This window comes from Nothoprocta perdicaria, unplaced genomic scaffold (assembly GCF_003342845.1).
Source record: "Nothoprocta perdicaria isolate Ctin4 unplaced genomic scaffold, notPer1 scaffold_414, whole genome shotgun sequence".
NCBI lineage: Eukaryota > Metazoa > Chordata > Aves > Tinamiformes > Tinamidae > Nothoprocta > Nothoprocta perdicaria.
The window spans coordinates 4,655-19,500 of NW_020455660.1; the positions used below are offsets into that span (position 1 = coordinate 4,655).

A 14,846-nucleotide genomic window follows, 5' to 3' on the forward strand; every position below is an offset into this window, starting at 1 on the left:
CTAATCAAGGAGTATAATGTATGAGAATAAAAACCACTAAGTAACAGCTCAGAAGAACCTGACAGTGAATTCAGCAACCGCTTCTAATTAGCGCAGCGACTGAGGGAGCCCAGTTGGGCAGTTGCATCCAACTGTCCTTCTTGCTCCTTTCCATGGCAAAGTGCTTTCCTTACCTGATGTCAACAGAATTGAAAAGTCTCTTCTGTTTCTCATCTTGGTATTCCCAAAGGAAAGTGCTTAGATTTCACAAGATGGACTTGGCAGCAGTGCCAACCAACACTAATAACTTTTTGTCTACAATAGGCAAAAAAATCCACCGTTTATTCTACACCAGAAAAGGAGTCAATGTCACAGCAAGCTGCATATATAACACTGTCATTTTTAATCACATTCAAGAGATCAGCAGTGAATTTAGCTACTCCCTCTCACTAGCACAACAGTGAATTCCTTCTCAGTTCACAGATTTCCTACTAAGTTTTCAGTGTTACTATGACATTATTGCCATCATATTGCTTATGTAGATAGATAATGCTCAACTAAATTAAGCTGGTGAATGGCTTTCTGACATAGAATTGTAAGAGGTGTCAGGAGTAAAAACGTTGTTTCTAAAGCACCAAACTCTGAGTCCAAGAAATTAAGAAAACAGAAAAAAAAATATATATATGTATACATACATACGCACGCACACACCCCTACCTCCTTGTTTAAAGTCTAGGCTCATCTTTAATCCTCCACAATTCTTCTGTCTCAGCTTCAAGAAGAGAACCTGTATGGGTTTAGTGGACTACACATAAGTCAGCGTTAGTAAATGGAGTATTATAAGACATAGGAAATCAAAATGTAATTGAGCTACAGCATGCACAAACTCCTTGAGAAGGGTTTTTCCACTGCCTGTTTTGCTACAGGAACCTGCTGCCTTAGAAGATGTTCTTCCAAAAAGCAGAAAGATAACGTTGAGCTTCCTGTTTAAATAAATGTGTAAATACAGCTGCTAAAAAGATTTTTTTTTTTAATCCAGTAGAAATTAAAACAATCCAAACTGCTGCCCTGCTTATTCTCTAATCTATGATATTCCTATAGAACATCTTCTGATTTTATGGCAAGAGAGCTGCAAGGCTGGATACAAAAAAGACAGATAAGGCAAATACAGATTGTAGTAAAAGGAGAAAACCCACAACTGATTTACACACATAATCCATCCATTGATTAGATGAAAATAATTGAGCTGGGATTTGCTCAGTACATGTCACCCAAGGAATCGAGAGTGTTATTTATTTACTTTGTAATCTGTTTCAAAAGCATTTTGGCAAATTTTGGGTCATGGGTGCATCACCTAACAGGTGTGGGGAAAATACCTCGGAACTGAATTATTTTTAAAAGTAAGTGTTTAGCAAGAACTCTTCATGAGATTTAAAGGTGATCCTCGAACCCAACCATAAACAAATGAATAGAGCAGCTGTGGCAAATTCATGCTGTAGAAGAAAATTAAATGGCTGCAGTATTCCCCAGTCACTCTAAGCACTTTGGTTCATCCTTCACACAGGAAATATTGAGGGCAGAACCCCGAGAAGCCAGGAACGGGCTGTCGGTCTCAGCTGGCTGCACGGATAAACAAGAGGCCGAGTCCTGTGTGCTTCCCAAGCAGCAGCAGCCTGTGCTGCACATGGGTGGTGTGCTGGCAGATGGGAAGCTCTCCCTCTACGTTTGAGGTGAATACCCCATGCCAGGGCGCATGTGTCCAAATTAGAGAGAAGTACGTTCCTCAAAATTACATGGAGGAGAGGGGAATTTGATGACTACAGGTATTTGGGAATATTTGCGACCAGGAGTATTCCCAAAGTTCTCATATCTAAGGCTCTCGAGGAAGTTCACGTATCTCATGAACAGGAAGACAGGCAGCGTTTCTTAGGTATTAACTGACTGAGCAGATAATAAAATAGTTAATTCTCATGCTTAGCTATAAAGTCTACAACAAAAACTGATCAAGTCAGCCAGGAATCTCCCATAACAGAAACACTCTACTGAAGGCAGAACTAAGACAAAACAAGCAAAACCAAACAGAGAGCCACATTCATTAGACTTACATACACTAGGGAGTCGTACTTCAAGGGCGAGAGAAGTGTTTTGGTTAGACTAATTCAAAAGGCATAGTAGTGCAACACAAGCTTGTTTCGTTGCTTTTAATATTAAGGTCAGTTAAAAGCACGTCTATAAAAAAAAATCCCAAACATTCTGCATCGGAGTGTCAAAATATTTGATACAACTTCTACTCAGTTCCCACTACCCTGCAGCAAAGAATCTTCATGGTATCACTAAACTGCTACTACATCAGTGTATGCATGTATATATGTATTCATATGTGTATATACAAACATATACACATACAATCCATATATATTTATATATACATAAAATGAATCATCAGATTAGCAGTCCCACAAGCATTTAAAACTTATTCCTAGGGAAAAAAAACAAATGAAAAATTAAGAATTTTATGTTAAGACCACAAACAAAAATATAAATTAATTTACTTAACTATAAACAATATGCAACTTTGTAAATGTTTTTTAAAAAAAGCAGATCACTTGAGTCTGTTTCATACTTTAATACATAAACCAAAACATATGAAAGCTATAAAAACATTAATGTGTGCCAGTTATTAAACATGTAGCCTCTTATCTTAATGCTCACATGTGTAGATTAAAAATGATCACAATGGAAATTTTACTTTCAATTATTGTAAACAGACCAAATACAGAGTCGAAACACTTCATTTCTGAAACTTGACAATTAGCATCACTTACTCTCTCAAACATCAGCTGGGCTTTAAGTTATACACCAGAAGCATAAGCTAACATCCTACCAATGGAAGCATTACAAAATGCATTAAGAGAATAAAGGAATATCTTAGTCCATTTTATTTAGTCATTAAAAAAACCCCAAGAAACTTTCAATTGTTTTTATTAGGCTTTTGCTATTCTGCTATCAAAGGTCTTTTAAAAAAATCTGCTCTGTGAACAACGCTGTCACATTACAACTAAACAAAAAGACAAATAATAACAGACCAGCTGCTTTGCACCTTGTAATAATGAGAATCCCACAATGCTGCTGCTGTTCTTTGCATAGGGAAGTTATTTGGCACATTAAGGATAAAAAGCCAAAAACGGAACCGAATTTAACAAAACTCCAATTGCAAGTTAGTCATTATCAGAAAGCCAGACATCATCGTCGTGGCAAAGTCGAGCAAATGAAACAACCTTCTCCCCATTCAACTTAGGGAACGGCTCTTCCAACAACTGGTAGCATCAGAACTTTCTAGCAGAAAGAAAATAGAGAAATTAATGTTCAAGCCAAGATCGCATTGCTATGAATCTTAACCCAAGTCTTACTGTGCTCTTTCTTACACTGCGTAAATCCTAAGTACCAAGGAGGCCTTGATGAATGCTTTTCACATTATATATTTTTCTTAATCTCAAGTTTTAGTGCAGATACTTAAAGATCTGTCGAGTCCTGTAAACTCTGGCTGCTTTCCAGGGGTCAGTACCGACCGATCGCTTTTAGGCGGCGCTTTGTCTCCCTGGGGACAGTGTTTCACACCGTGGTGTCTCCAAAATCCTTGTTCCAGCGAATGTAGGCTTCCAGCGTCTGAGGGCTCAGGCTGCGCTTGATCTTCTTCAGAGACTCAGTGAAATCGGATAATCTGATATTCCTCATCTAGACAAAAAGAGAACAGCATTGGGATCATGAAGGGTTCATGTGCTTTGATCATTCAAGAACTACTTCTGCAGTCATTCCTGAAGAAGCGTTTTCTCTAGGTGCTTCACCTGGGCCAATGCAACAGTTTCTTGCAATTTAACACAAACAGCACTTACTATTTTATTATAAACTAACATATTTGGTAGTGGTAACTTCTGTTGTTACATGGAGGTGAAATGGTGGCACTGCTTGAGGGAACAGTAGGACAGTTTTTGGAGGATTTGCTTTTTGCCCATAGCTCTACAGGTAACAAACATTTGTACAGGTTTGCGGCATATCTCCAGGCACTGATTTTTTTCTTCATCTTCTTTACTGAAAATTGTGCTCGGCACATAGTTAATCAGTATTACTCAGCAGGCAGCAATAACAACTTCAGATTCTGCCTTTCAGGTGTTTGCTGAGAAAGGATTACGAGCAGTTACGAGCCATGTCTACGGGCCCTTGTCCAGAGCAGGTGGAACAACCAGGGAGTACTGACAGGTAAGAGACCATGTTTCTTTGGGGCTACTGCAGGTTTCCTGCAACAAATCCTTCCAAAAAACACTAAGGCTGATGTCCATGCTCTACAGCTAGACACAGAAGACAGGGTAAATGGGGTTGTGCTTTGTTCTCTCTACTGACTGAAGTGTGTACATGTATTTGGACAGAAACTTGTAGAAAGGACCAGCATCTTCCTTTTCTTTTGATATTTGCAGATGCCATCTGTGGTGAATGGCTTCATGTATTTTTTCTACTCTATAATATTCCATGTAAATGATTTATATACAAAACTCATACATACATACTCGCATACACAAAAGCTATTAAAAAAGCTTTTCCTAAGATGTCCTTTGTTCTATGTAAAGAAACAGGGGGAAAAAAAAAATCATTTAACATATTTCTGGAAAGGTTTTGGTGGCAGTGACACTATAAGCAGATAAAAGCCAGGCCTCTGATATCACCCCAGCAGATCACAGATCAAGTTGCTGTCAAAAGTAAGGGACTAGTTAGTGAAGCCTAATGAAAACGAGCAGCAGAGACGAGCTATCGTAAGGGCTGCTTTATAGCCCAATACTCAAGCTGCACAGAATTTTCTCTTACCAATATTTTTCAAGAGCTTTCTTCAATGATGAGGTACTAAAACCCTAAAGTTAACACTAACATATACATGTATGCACTAGGTATTTCATATGGTACTATGCCTAAATAAACGAACATTAACATTTTCTATTGTCCACGTGTCCTATTCGAAGGAGCAAATACAACTGCTAGAACAGCATACCTCACTGGCAGACATATTCTTCACCTGTTCTGGCTTTAGTTCTGTTAAAAAAAAAAAATCAGTGAGCTTCATAAGAAAACTTTAATCACTTCTGACAACTAAAGCACGTTAAAAGCAATACTAATCTGGGGAAAAGAAAAAAAAAAGGAAAAAAACAGCAAAACAATGGTATCTCAGCCTCATGATGTTCCATCTGTACTTAGTCTAAAATGTGGTATGACGAAGTGGACTAGTGGCAAACCCACCCGACAATCCCCGTGGCGTCCTGCCCAGCAGTACGGCTGCCTCCTCTCCAGCCCCACCAGGCTCCCCGCAGGATGCTGCGTGGATCCGGCGCCTGCCGACGTGGCACCGTTAGAACCAGCCCGCAGACACCCGCGCACCCCAACAGATCATGGGGTCACCCCCACTCCTCCCGGAGGCAGCTCCGGGAGCCCCCAGCGCCCCTCCGGCACCTCCTGGCGCCCAATGACCAGACAAGGGAAGCCGCTTCCCTCCCGCCTCAGTGGGGAGAAGGGCAACCAGGCCCTACAGCCTCCCCCCGCTTGTTATTCCTGGAATCCACAACTCCTCTCCTCCAAAATACACGCACCTAATATGCACACAACACATGCACCTTAATATTTCAGCATTTAAGAAAATGTGTCAAGGAAGTAACAGACAAGTATCTGCTTTCAAAGAATGGAGCACATGCATATGGGTGAAACTGTGTTACATAAAATGCACCCATACCCCTCTTTCCTTCCCCCTTGAAACTGAAAAGGGTTGCAAAAACTGATTTGCACACAATACAGTGATATTCCAGAGTATTTCAATCAGACTGCCCTGAATATCTCTTTACCAGGTTAATATATCTAAAAACAGAAAACTAGAATCAAGCCTTCACAATCTTAACAAAAATCATCCTGGTGATCCCCACTCAGTAAGGTTAGCTCCTTTCCATGTGGCTGCTAGAGGCTAAACAGCTAGTGAAACAGAGCAAAGGATTTTGTGCTGGTTTGTTTTAAAGTAACACGCACTTTGCATTCATATCCTGTTTTGCAAAGCTGGATATGTCACAAGAAAAGCAAAGGTAACAATTTAAGTCATAATTATCACCGCAATCCCAGTTTGGTATGGAGTAGTTGTAGAAATAAGAGGTGAAGGCAACCAAACCCTAACTCTTTCCCCTCTTCCTCTCCCGCTATGGTTTTATATCCAAGGCTGTGCAGCCAACCTCGAATGGGACCGAGCGCTGCATCCTTTGCCAGTGCAGTCAAATCACTCCCGGAGTACCCGTCTGTCATTCTTCGTGCAGAGAAGAGATCGCAGAAGAAGAAAAAAGAAGAAAACAAATAAAATGAAGAGTCTTAAAGCACTTAAAACAGACAATTACAACAAGAAATAGCATTTGGGTCATTCTGCAATTTTAATGGATCAGAAGTGCATTGACATACGGATCTGTATTTAGAGGACTTTTCCAGGTTGAATTTAAATATAGTACTCGATTCCTAGGAAAAAGATCGCAACCAATGAGGACCTGAAAATGAAAACCAATCTCTATCATATTATTGTTTCATATTAATGCCCAACCATTAGTTATTATTTGCTGCAGGGTGATATCAAAGTGGAAACTCAGCTCTTCTGTATTTTTTCAGACCAATCAATACTACCAGAATCAAATACCAAATGCACTGGATATGTTTGTCAGAAAACTGATCGTAATATGCAGATTTAGTTGACTCTAGAGCCAGAGAAAAACACACACAAGTATTACTGCAAACTGAACAGGATTATCTAAGTTTGAAAATAATATTTCACAGTATGCCACTCATGTAAAGTCACTGTACAGCATCATTTCTGGGGAAAATGCCTTTTTTTAAATGGTGATGAAAGTTTAGTAACCGATAGGCTCTTCAAGTGCAAACTGCAAATTCCAAACAGCTCACGGCTGATGAAAACCACGCGCTGAGAAGCTTGCCTAATGCTTTGTCAGACTACTAAAGCAGGCTAGGGACCCATTTTCCATATGGAAAAATATAACAATGTCATATCTGTCTCACTAAACTCCAAAGTTGAGATCACAGCCTAAATCTGGAAATGCTAACAACCAGGAACAACATGAGACCTTCACGGCTGCAACTGTCCGAGCCACAATCTCAGTACTTGAAGCCTAAACATTTTTCACATTAACTGCAAGTGACAATGATTATGTTTCGGCTTGGAAAGGAGAATTCAAAAAAAAGAGTTGTATAAAGTGGAATATGGGTGAGCACATGTGTCAGACACATTTGAGTTATTTTTCTGTTTGTGACCTATGCCAAAATCAGGTGAAATTCAAAAACCTTTTGATTTATTCCATTCTTTATTCCATTCAGACTTTCCGAACAACAGTTAGCGGCACGTGATGGTTCGTCCGAGTGCCTGAACAGCAGCTCCTCAGCTGGACTGAGCTTGAGCCATTCCTTAATGAACAGCCGATTTATCATGGACTATTTCAATTCCCATAGCAAATGTTGTTTAATTTGTCAGTGATCTGTTTAGGATCCCACATTTGAGGATCCAGCAATAGTAATAAGTAACAGCTTGGATATTAGCAGTTCAATTGATTAAAAAACACCTCAAGTGAACTGAAAGCAAGATATATTGTTATCTCTTGTGTCTTTACAATATGACAGGCAGAGATATGGATAATTCAAATTCTCAGAATCACAACAAAGAAATCAAAGACCCCTGGGCTTTCTGAGAGCTTAACATTTAGGATTTATTTTCCAAGTTACCTAGCAAAATGCTTCAATACTAAAGAAGTTATCCCATGAAACAGGAGGCCAGCAGTAAATACTACCAAAATTTGCAGAAGTAGAAGTAAGGATTACCTGAAGGAAAATATAACACAACAAAGAGCAAAACAAACAGCTCTGTACAACAGTGGCTTCCCAAAAGATGCATTGCTCACTCTTTCATAGTTTTTAGAAAAAGACGTGGAGGGGGAAAGAGTTCACAAAATAAAGTCAGTCAAACACTAATCTCTCTCTAACCAAAAGAAGGATGGCAGAAGAAGGTGTGCTCAACTGAATAAACTCTTTAAAAATTACATCTTTATGTTGCACTTGTGATGAGGTGCATGATCCTGCACTTGGAATGGGAATCACAGCCTTCTCTCTCCAGTTGGCCACTACAGCAGCCTCCGTGCAGCCCGAGCTGCTCTCCTTCACGCACGGACCTTATTTCTTCACTTGGACTCTACGGCCAATTCCTGTAATGTTACTAGCACCCTGGGATGGACAAACACCACATCCAGGGCACTTCCTGCTTCGGGACCACCACAAATGGACAAGAGACTGAACTACAGCCACTTGAACGTTTTTACTCTCTCTCATTATTTTTCCCCTTCCTTCTGCCCTAGGCACCTTTCTTACTTTTTGATCTAGTTTACATGATACTCATTACAAATGCTGTGTAGGAAAAGCAGGTATTTAATCTGAGGATTATACACATTACCATTCTGTCAATTTTATAATGAGAAAACATTAAAACAGTTTCATAATAGGAAGGGCATTTCACTAATATTTTTTCCAATCAAATATAAAGCATAAATTAAGCTACTGGACATAATGGAAGTTAACCAATGCTTGCTAGCTGGCAGTGCCTTCAAAAAACAATAGACAAGCAGAGAAAAACAAAACAAAACAACAAGCAAACAAAATCTTATTCAAAAAACATTTCAAGTGGAAAACTGGTACTGTCTTTTGCATCAGGAAAAAAAGTCGGATTGCCTGGGGCATGGGTACGGAGATGCTTCTCACTCACTTCTCAGAAGTGTTTCAACAATAAAATAAACCTGGGCAGGAGAGGAAGGGAGAAAAAACCCCACTATTTATATAAAAGCATATGGGAAGCACACATTCAGGTGGTTTGACAAGAAAACCTTTTCCTGATGTCTTCTAAAGCCTTCCCAAAAACACATGTAAATCATTCTCAGCAAGTTTTGTCACTAGCTGACGCTTAACATCAGTTACATTCAGAATTAATAAAATCATATGAATTGATGCAGTAGAAGACTATTTTTAGTTCAAGGACTCACCTAGCTAGTTGTGCCAGCTCTTTTTGGGTCAGTGGACTTCCTTGCTTGCTTAAGAGATTTTTTAGCAAAATCAATCTTGTCTGAAAAGAAGATGCATTTATCAGATGAAAACTTACTGTTACGACATACAGCTTACATTCCCTTGCAGCAACAGAACTACATGTTTACCAGGTCAGGTTTTGTGCCTCACTAGTATAAACTTGCCTATAAAGCTTTTCATTACACTGTAAATGATAGTCCCTTGAGAGGGAGATTTGACAACTAGATCAAGGGTCCAACTGGTTGAAGTTTCCGGTTCTCAACATGCACTAAATAATACAGCAGAATTGTCGTCAAGACCCTTGATGCGACGTTCAGCTTTCTTAAAGCAGAGCTCTTCAGCTGCTTTCATCTTTTGCAACAAACCAGTCTAGCCTGCTTCTGCAAGTCCTATTCCAGGCTTGTTTGTGCCTGCTTGTATAAGCAACACCTCACTAACCAAGAAACATGGAGAAATTACAAAATTACTACTAGATCTACTAGCAGTAACTAGATCAGAACGTAGCAGCGTATGAGAGCCAGGAGAATTAAAGCAAAATGGATATTGTGTTTTATGCAGTCAACAGTTAATTCACCAGATTGTTAGCTATGATCATCCGCTAGGGCAAGTTAAGTACTGCCTACAAAATACTCTTTATTTCACCAAATTGATCTCGAGGAAAATGAATGTAAACCAGTACTTACTTCCTCATTTGGTAAAGACACATACACCCGTTTGGTGAATCGCCTTAAACAACAACAAAAAAGAGAAATTATTAGCAAAAGAGAAACACACAGATCTTAAAATTGGCTTTAAAAGGACCTTGTGGCCTCTCACTATTAGATGAGGCACTTGAACTGCATACAATATGGGTTAGTAGCAACAAAATCAACTGTATTCACAGCAAATATTGAGTATGAAATTACAGAATTTGGAATAGTCATGACTCTTACTAATCCTGTTAGTAGAATCATGAAAACAAAAAGCAGCAGAAACTGTTGTTAGCTCCTGCTTCCTCTTCTCAGCAGTTTAAGCCAGACAACAGCGCAGTCTAAAGTGTATGGGACAACCTTCTCATTATCCATCCTTGCATTAAGTGACCATATTGTGGGATTATACTTCTCTACCCATTAGATCAGCTAAGCTTTTCCTAGGGAGCACTCTCTATGGTCAAGTTAACACATTTCTGCAGTCCACAGAGAAACCACATTTGGTTTGATAAATGTGACAATATTCATATCAAATGGACAAGCCATTAGGGACACCTTATTCGTAACAAGGTCGTGAAAACTCCTTCCACACTGAAAACCTTCCACAACAAAAAGGTTCCACAACAAAATGAAGCATCTCTTCACCATGCAAAAACAGCCCTTAGAATCATTAGCATTTTTTAATTTGTTCAGAGTTGACAAGCCAGTTTCCCTCAGTGGAAAATGGAGAGTCAAGTATAAGAACTAGTTGCAAAGAAGGCCTCAAGGAAAATCTAATGCAAGGGCATGGGAGGTACCACTGCCTGCCTGCAATTGCACAAGTCCAATGTTCAGAGAAGCAATGCTAGATTTCATCAGTCAAACTTCTCCCTTTAGCCTGCCATTAAGATCCAAACAGGGAAAGCAGCAACCCGTAAGATAAATGGGTTATGAAACACTGACTTGGTCTCACCAGCCACTACTTCTTCAGATGACTTCAAGGCCATCGCGCTTGTGTTGGGGCAGGCCGAAAGAGCAGGGCAGCCCCTCTTTGAGGAGCTAAATTTAACATCCCTGAACAACTTCTCTCACATAGCCCAAAACTTAAAACACCCAGACACTGAGCAGCAATACCTGCTGTTCACAATAAGCAGCATATTCTTGCATTCCAAAGCAAGAGACATTTTGATACCTGAGAACAGCATCATCAAGCTCCTGCGGCCTGTTGGTTGCTCCCATCACTAGTATCCTGTCCTCTCCGGAAGACTGCACCTACAACGTAGGAAACCAGCTCCTGGTTTATATTCCGTAACGCAACAAAAACAGTTAAAAACTTGTCATGCAAGTTGACTGCATTGATGGAATTTTACTGTAAAAACGCTCACACGTGTTAAACTTTTTCTGAATTTGTAGTTACATCCCCTATTTATTTCCTTCTCCTTGTCCTCAGATACTGGCTGTCCAGGTACCTTCCTTGTAAAGTCTTGCAAGAATACAAATGTTGCTCTGCAATTACACTTTGTAACACTGCAAAAGCACTCAAATTTAGTCATCCAGAAATAGTTATATTTTAAAAAAAGGCAAGACACTTGTGTTTTTAAGACCCAACATTGTTTTGAAGCCCACAAAAAAGGAAATGAAAACTTTGGGCTGAAGCACAGCCAGAACCACTAAACCACATCAGGGATCCATCTGATAAAAGTCTCACCAGAAGCCAGTAATCAAAATGAGTGGTTATTCAATACTGTACTGACACAGATTTGCAGTCAATTGCAGGACTGGGTTCATATCCAAGCTTTTGCAGCCTCACAGCTTCCAAACTACAGAGAAAACATTCGGCTATCAGAGACTTTACACCATTCATCAGTTGTCAAATTCCTCATGGACTTGTTAAATCTTTGGGTATAGTAACACCAATAAGTTCCACTATTAAGAAAATAAGTGATTAATACAGATATATCTCCATTTTAAGACTCCTAACTTACTATGTCTGATTTTCCCCTATTAATTTTATTTAAAAAATGGAGGGAAGAGGCAAATGGATGCAACTTATTTCTGCGCATAAACGTCACTCTGCATTACCCATCCCCATTCATCCCTCTGGACAAATTTCTTCTCATCTTGCCCACAATTGTCATCTCCTTCTGCACCCTGCCACCCTTTCTCCTTCACTGTGCTAATGGATTAACAACAAACAAGTCTACCTGACAGAAATACATTCCAATTTTCATTTGTCCTTTTTTTTTTTTTCCCCTCCAATCACATAACCATGAAACCTAAACACCCAGTTCCTTTATCTGGGTATTGCATGTGCATTTCATTATTCTTTTTATATCCTGACATTTTTGAGTTGAGGAGAGAAAAAGAAATCAATAGCTCAGCAAAAATCAGACTAAGAGATGTGTGTTAGAGCCGTATAAATCAATATAGACCAGAGATAGGTCAAAACTAGTCAATTTGAAATCCCCAAGTTTCACATTATCTCTTTACAAGCAGCATGCTTTTATAACTTAAAAAAAAAGACATTATGAAAAGCCATTTAATGTTCTTTTATTTTGCTAGACTGAAGATCTGCTCTTCAGCAAAACACGGCATTGCAAACAACAATTTAACTGCTCAATCTGCAAGTGTCCCCTTTCCCCTGCAAGAACGTTTGTTCTCACTGTTACTTTATTATTTCTATTTTGTTATCCTTTTTTCCTCTTCTTTGTCCAACCAGTCTTTCAACCCACCTTTTCAGCTCATCACCAAATTACTCCGTTACCCTTCACTCGAGACCAACTTTTCCAGTGAGCAGGTAAAGAGAAAACGAAAAGAAACTAGCAGAACTAAACCTGAACAGCCAAACCTGACTCATGCTTCACTTGCAGCTTGTATTGATACCCAGTACATTACCCAATTCAGCTACATCAAGCAATAGCCAAGGCTAGATACTTACACCATCAAATTCTATTAAAAATTCTGTTTTTAGACGTCTACTAGCATCATGTTCACCTTCTCTTCTTTCACACAAAAGGCTATCAACTTCATCTAAAATAAAGAAACAGATCTTAGTTAGGCTTTCAAGATTAAAGCCTGCATACTTGCCTAAGTTACTTCTCTATCACTTGGCTCCAGCAAGAAAGCTGAAATATTCATTCCCCAGGAGACAGAGACCTTAGTAAATAGATTTCTCATCTCACCATGTGTTGCCCTTTAAATACATATTACGAACTATAGATAAAAAGAACAAAAAAAAAAAAATCTGTTGGATAATAGACTGCATCCGGGACAAGCAAAGCCCATTTTCATGTTTCTAGTATAATACAGAAGTCGAATTGCTCTGGAGAGGGGGGTGTAACACAGGTGCTTTTGAGGGCATTTCCCTCTGGTTATTAACACCAACTCAGTAACAGAACAGAAATCAAATGCACTGTCTATATGGATTAGCCTGCCAGTTTATCACTGAGACTGGTTAATCTTTCTAGCTCTGGACTGCAGAATTACCCTCCAGAAGTTTATTTGACACTAAGGAAGCCTGTTTATGAAGGAAGTATGTTTATGACAATACACAGGGAATGAAGAACATTTGTCTTACCTATAAAAATTATAGAAGGCTGAAGTTCTCTGGCTACTGCAAACAGAGCTCGCACCAGTTTCTCTCCTTCACCCACCTAAAAACAACAATAAATTGTTTTTGTGGCAATACTTTTTAAATTTATTACCAGAGAGCCAACATAAGGACATGCAGAAAATGCTGCCTACAAATGGTGAAGCTCAATCCATTCCTATATTCTAAGATTTCCACCAGTTCAGTGTAACACAGAGCAGCACTATTTAAGGTTCAAAAGAAACATTAGCACTTTACTAGTTATTTCAGTAAGAATTTTTAAAGAGAGTTTAGTGCCTACACATGAAAAGCAGCTGAAACACCCTCTTCCTTCACACTTTCATAGGGAAGGAAACACCCCCAAGCACTCTTCTGTAGGACAGCAAGGGTCATTCCGAACTAGAAAAGTCCTTAACACTGAGCTCTCACAAGCATAGAAGAAAACTGTGACTTCATCAGCCACTTTTCTACAATTATGTGCAACAAATTCACTAAGTCCTTTGTCCTCTTACACCACAAATACCATTGCTGGCAAATTAACATGACTCACAGCTACTACTTACATATTTCGAAGTTAGGCTTGCTGCACTTATATTAAAGAAAGTAGCATTTGATTCTGCAGCAACCGCTTTGGCCTGGTAGGAGAAAAAAGAACACAATGTCATACTGAAGGTAAGCTATTTTCTTTTAAAATATCTTCAAAGAGATTTCATGTAAATTCACACTGTGCAGGAAAGCAAACAGCCATATTGACACAGTTCTGGTAGACCAAAACCCTCTACAGATACATTTCCATACACTCCCTGAATTCTTCTAGACTCAGTACTCATTCTCAAAGGTCAAAAGCACGCACAGCAAGGAATATAGGGTTACTCACTGACTACTATTTGAAGACTGCTGAGACAGCTTGCAAGTAGTTACTTCACATTATGATTATGAAACCTACAAACCTCACCTTCTGAAGCTGTCACTCATGCTCTAATTGATGATAAAAAAGAAACATTTTCCTTCAAAGGGAATACCTTGTGAATGTTACATAAAATGTCTATGAAGGGCACTTAAAAATAGGAATGAATAATGGATAGGACTGGTCCAACCACTAGAGTTGCCCTTACATTTTTCTAATCGTAACTCTATAGCCAAACATAACTTGTTCACTGCAATATGATATGAATAAGTCTCAACTCCCCTCAAAAATATATCCAGCAAACGTTTAAAACAGCTAAAATTCAATAGTGTGATAATTTAGTTGGATCAAACTACGCTAACAATTTCACCTTTCTTTCTCACCCTATTCTCATAAAGGCTGTTTTCACAGAAAAGCTAGGGAAAAGGAATCTGTTCGGCCAAAACCCTTCCAGACCACCCTTCTCAACAGTTCCATCCTACCCCCATGCTGCGCTGTGGGGGCCACCCCATCGCAGCCCCAACCTGCCCCACCAGGCACCAGCACCAGCCGCTCCTGGAGC

General features: G+C 39.3%; 1 protein-coding gene across 1 annotated transcript in view; it reads right to left on the reverse strand.

The window, feature by feature from the left end:
- Window positions 1-2,426: 2,426 nt before the first annotated feature.
- The window catches only part of SPAST (spastin), a 31,869-nt gene continuing 19,449 nt past the window's right edge, over window positions 2,427-14,846 (reverse strand). Inside the window, exons 9-17 of the mRNA XM_026045898.1 lie at window positions 13,941-14,012; window positions 13,366-13,441; window positions 12,727-12,818; window positions 10,981-11,060; window positions 9,804-9,846; window positions 9,081-9,160; window positions 6,234-6,304; window positions 5,018-5,058; window positions 2,427-3,714 (exon numbers count right to left, since the gene is read on the reverse strand). Coding sequence (XP_025901683.1) covers window positions 3,592-3,714; window positions 5,018-5,058; window positions 6,234-6,304; window positions 9,081-9,160; window positions 9,804-9,846; window positions 10,981-11,060; window positions 12,727-12,818; window positions 13,366-13,441; window positions 13,941-14,012 — 678 coding nt within the window. The 3' untranslated portion in view covers window positions 2,427-3,591. The remainder of the gene's footprint in view (window positions 3,715-5,017; window positions 5,059-6,233; window positions 6,305-9,080; window positions 9,161-9,803; window positions 9,847-10,980; window positions 11,061-12,726; window positions 12,819-13,365; window positions 13,442-13,940; window positions 14,013-14,846) is intronic.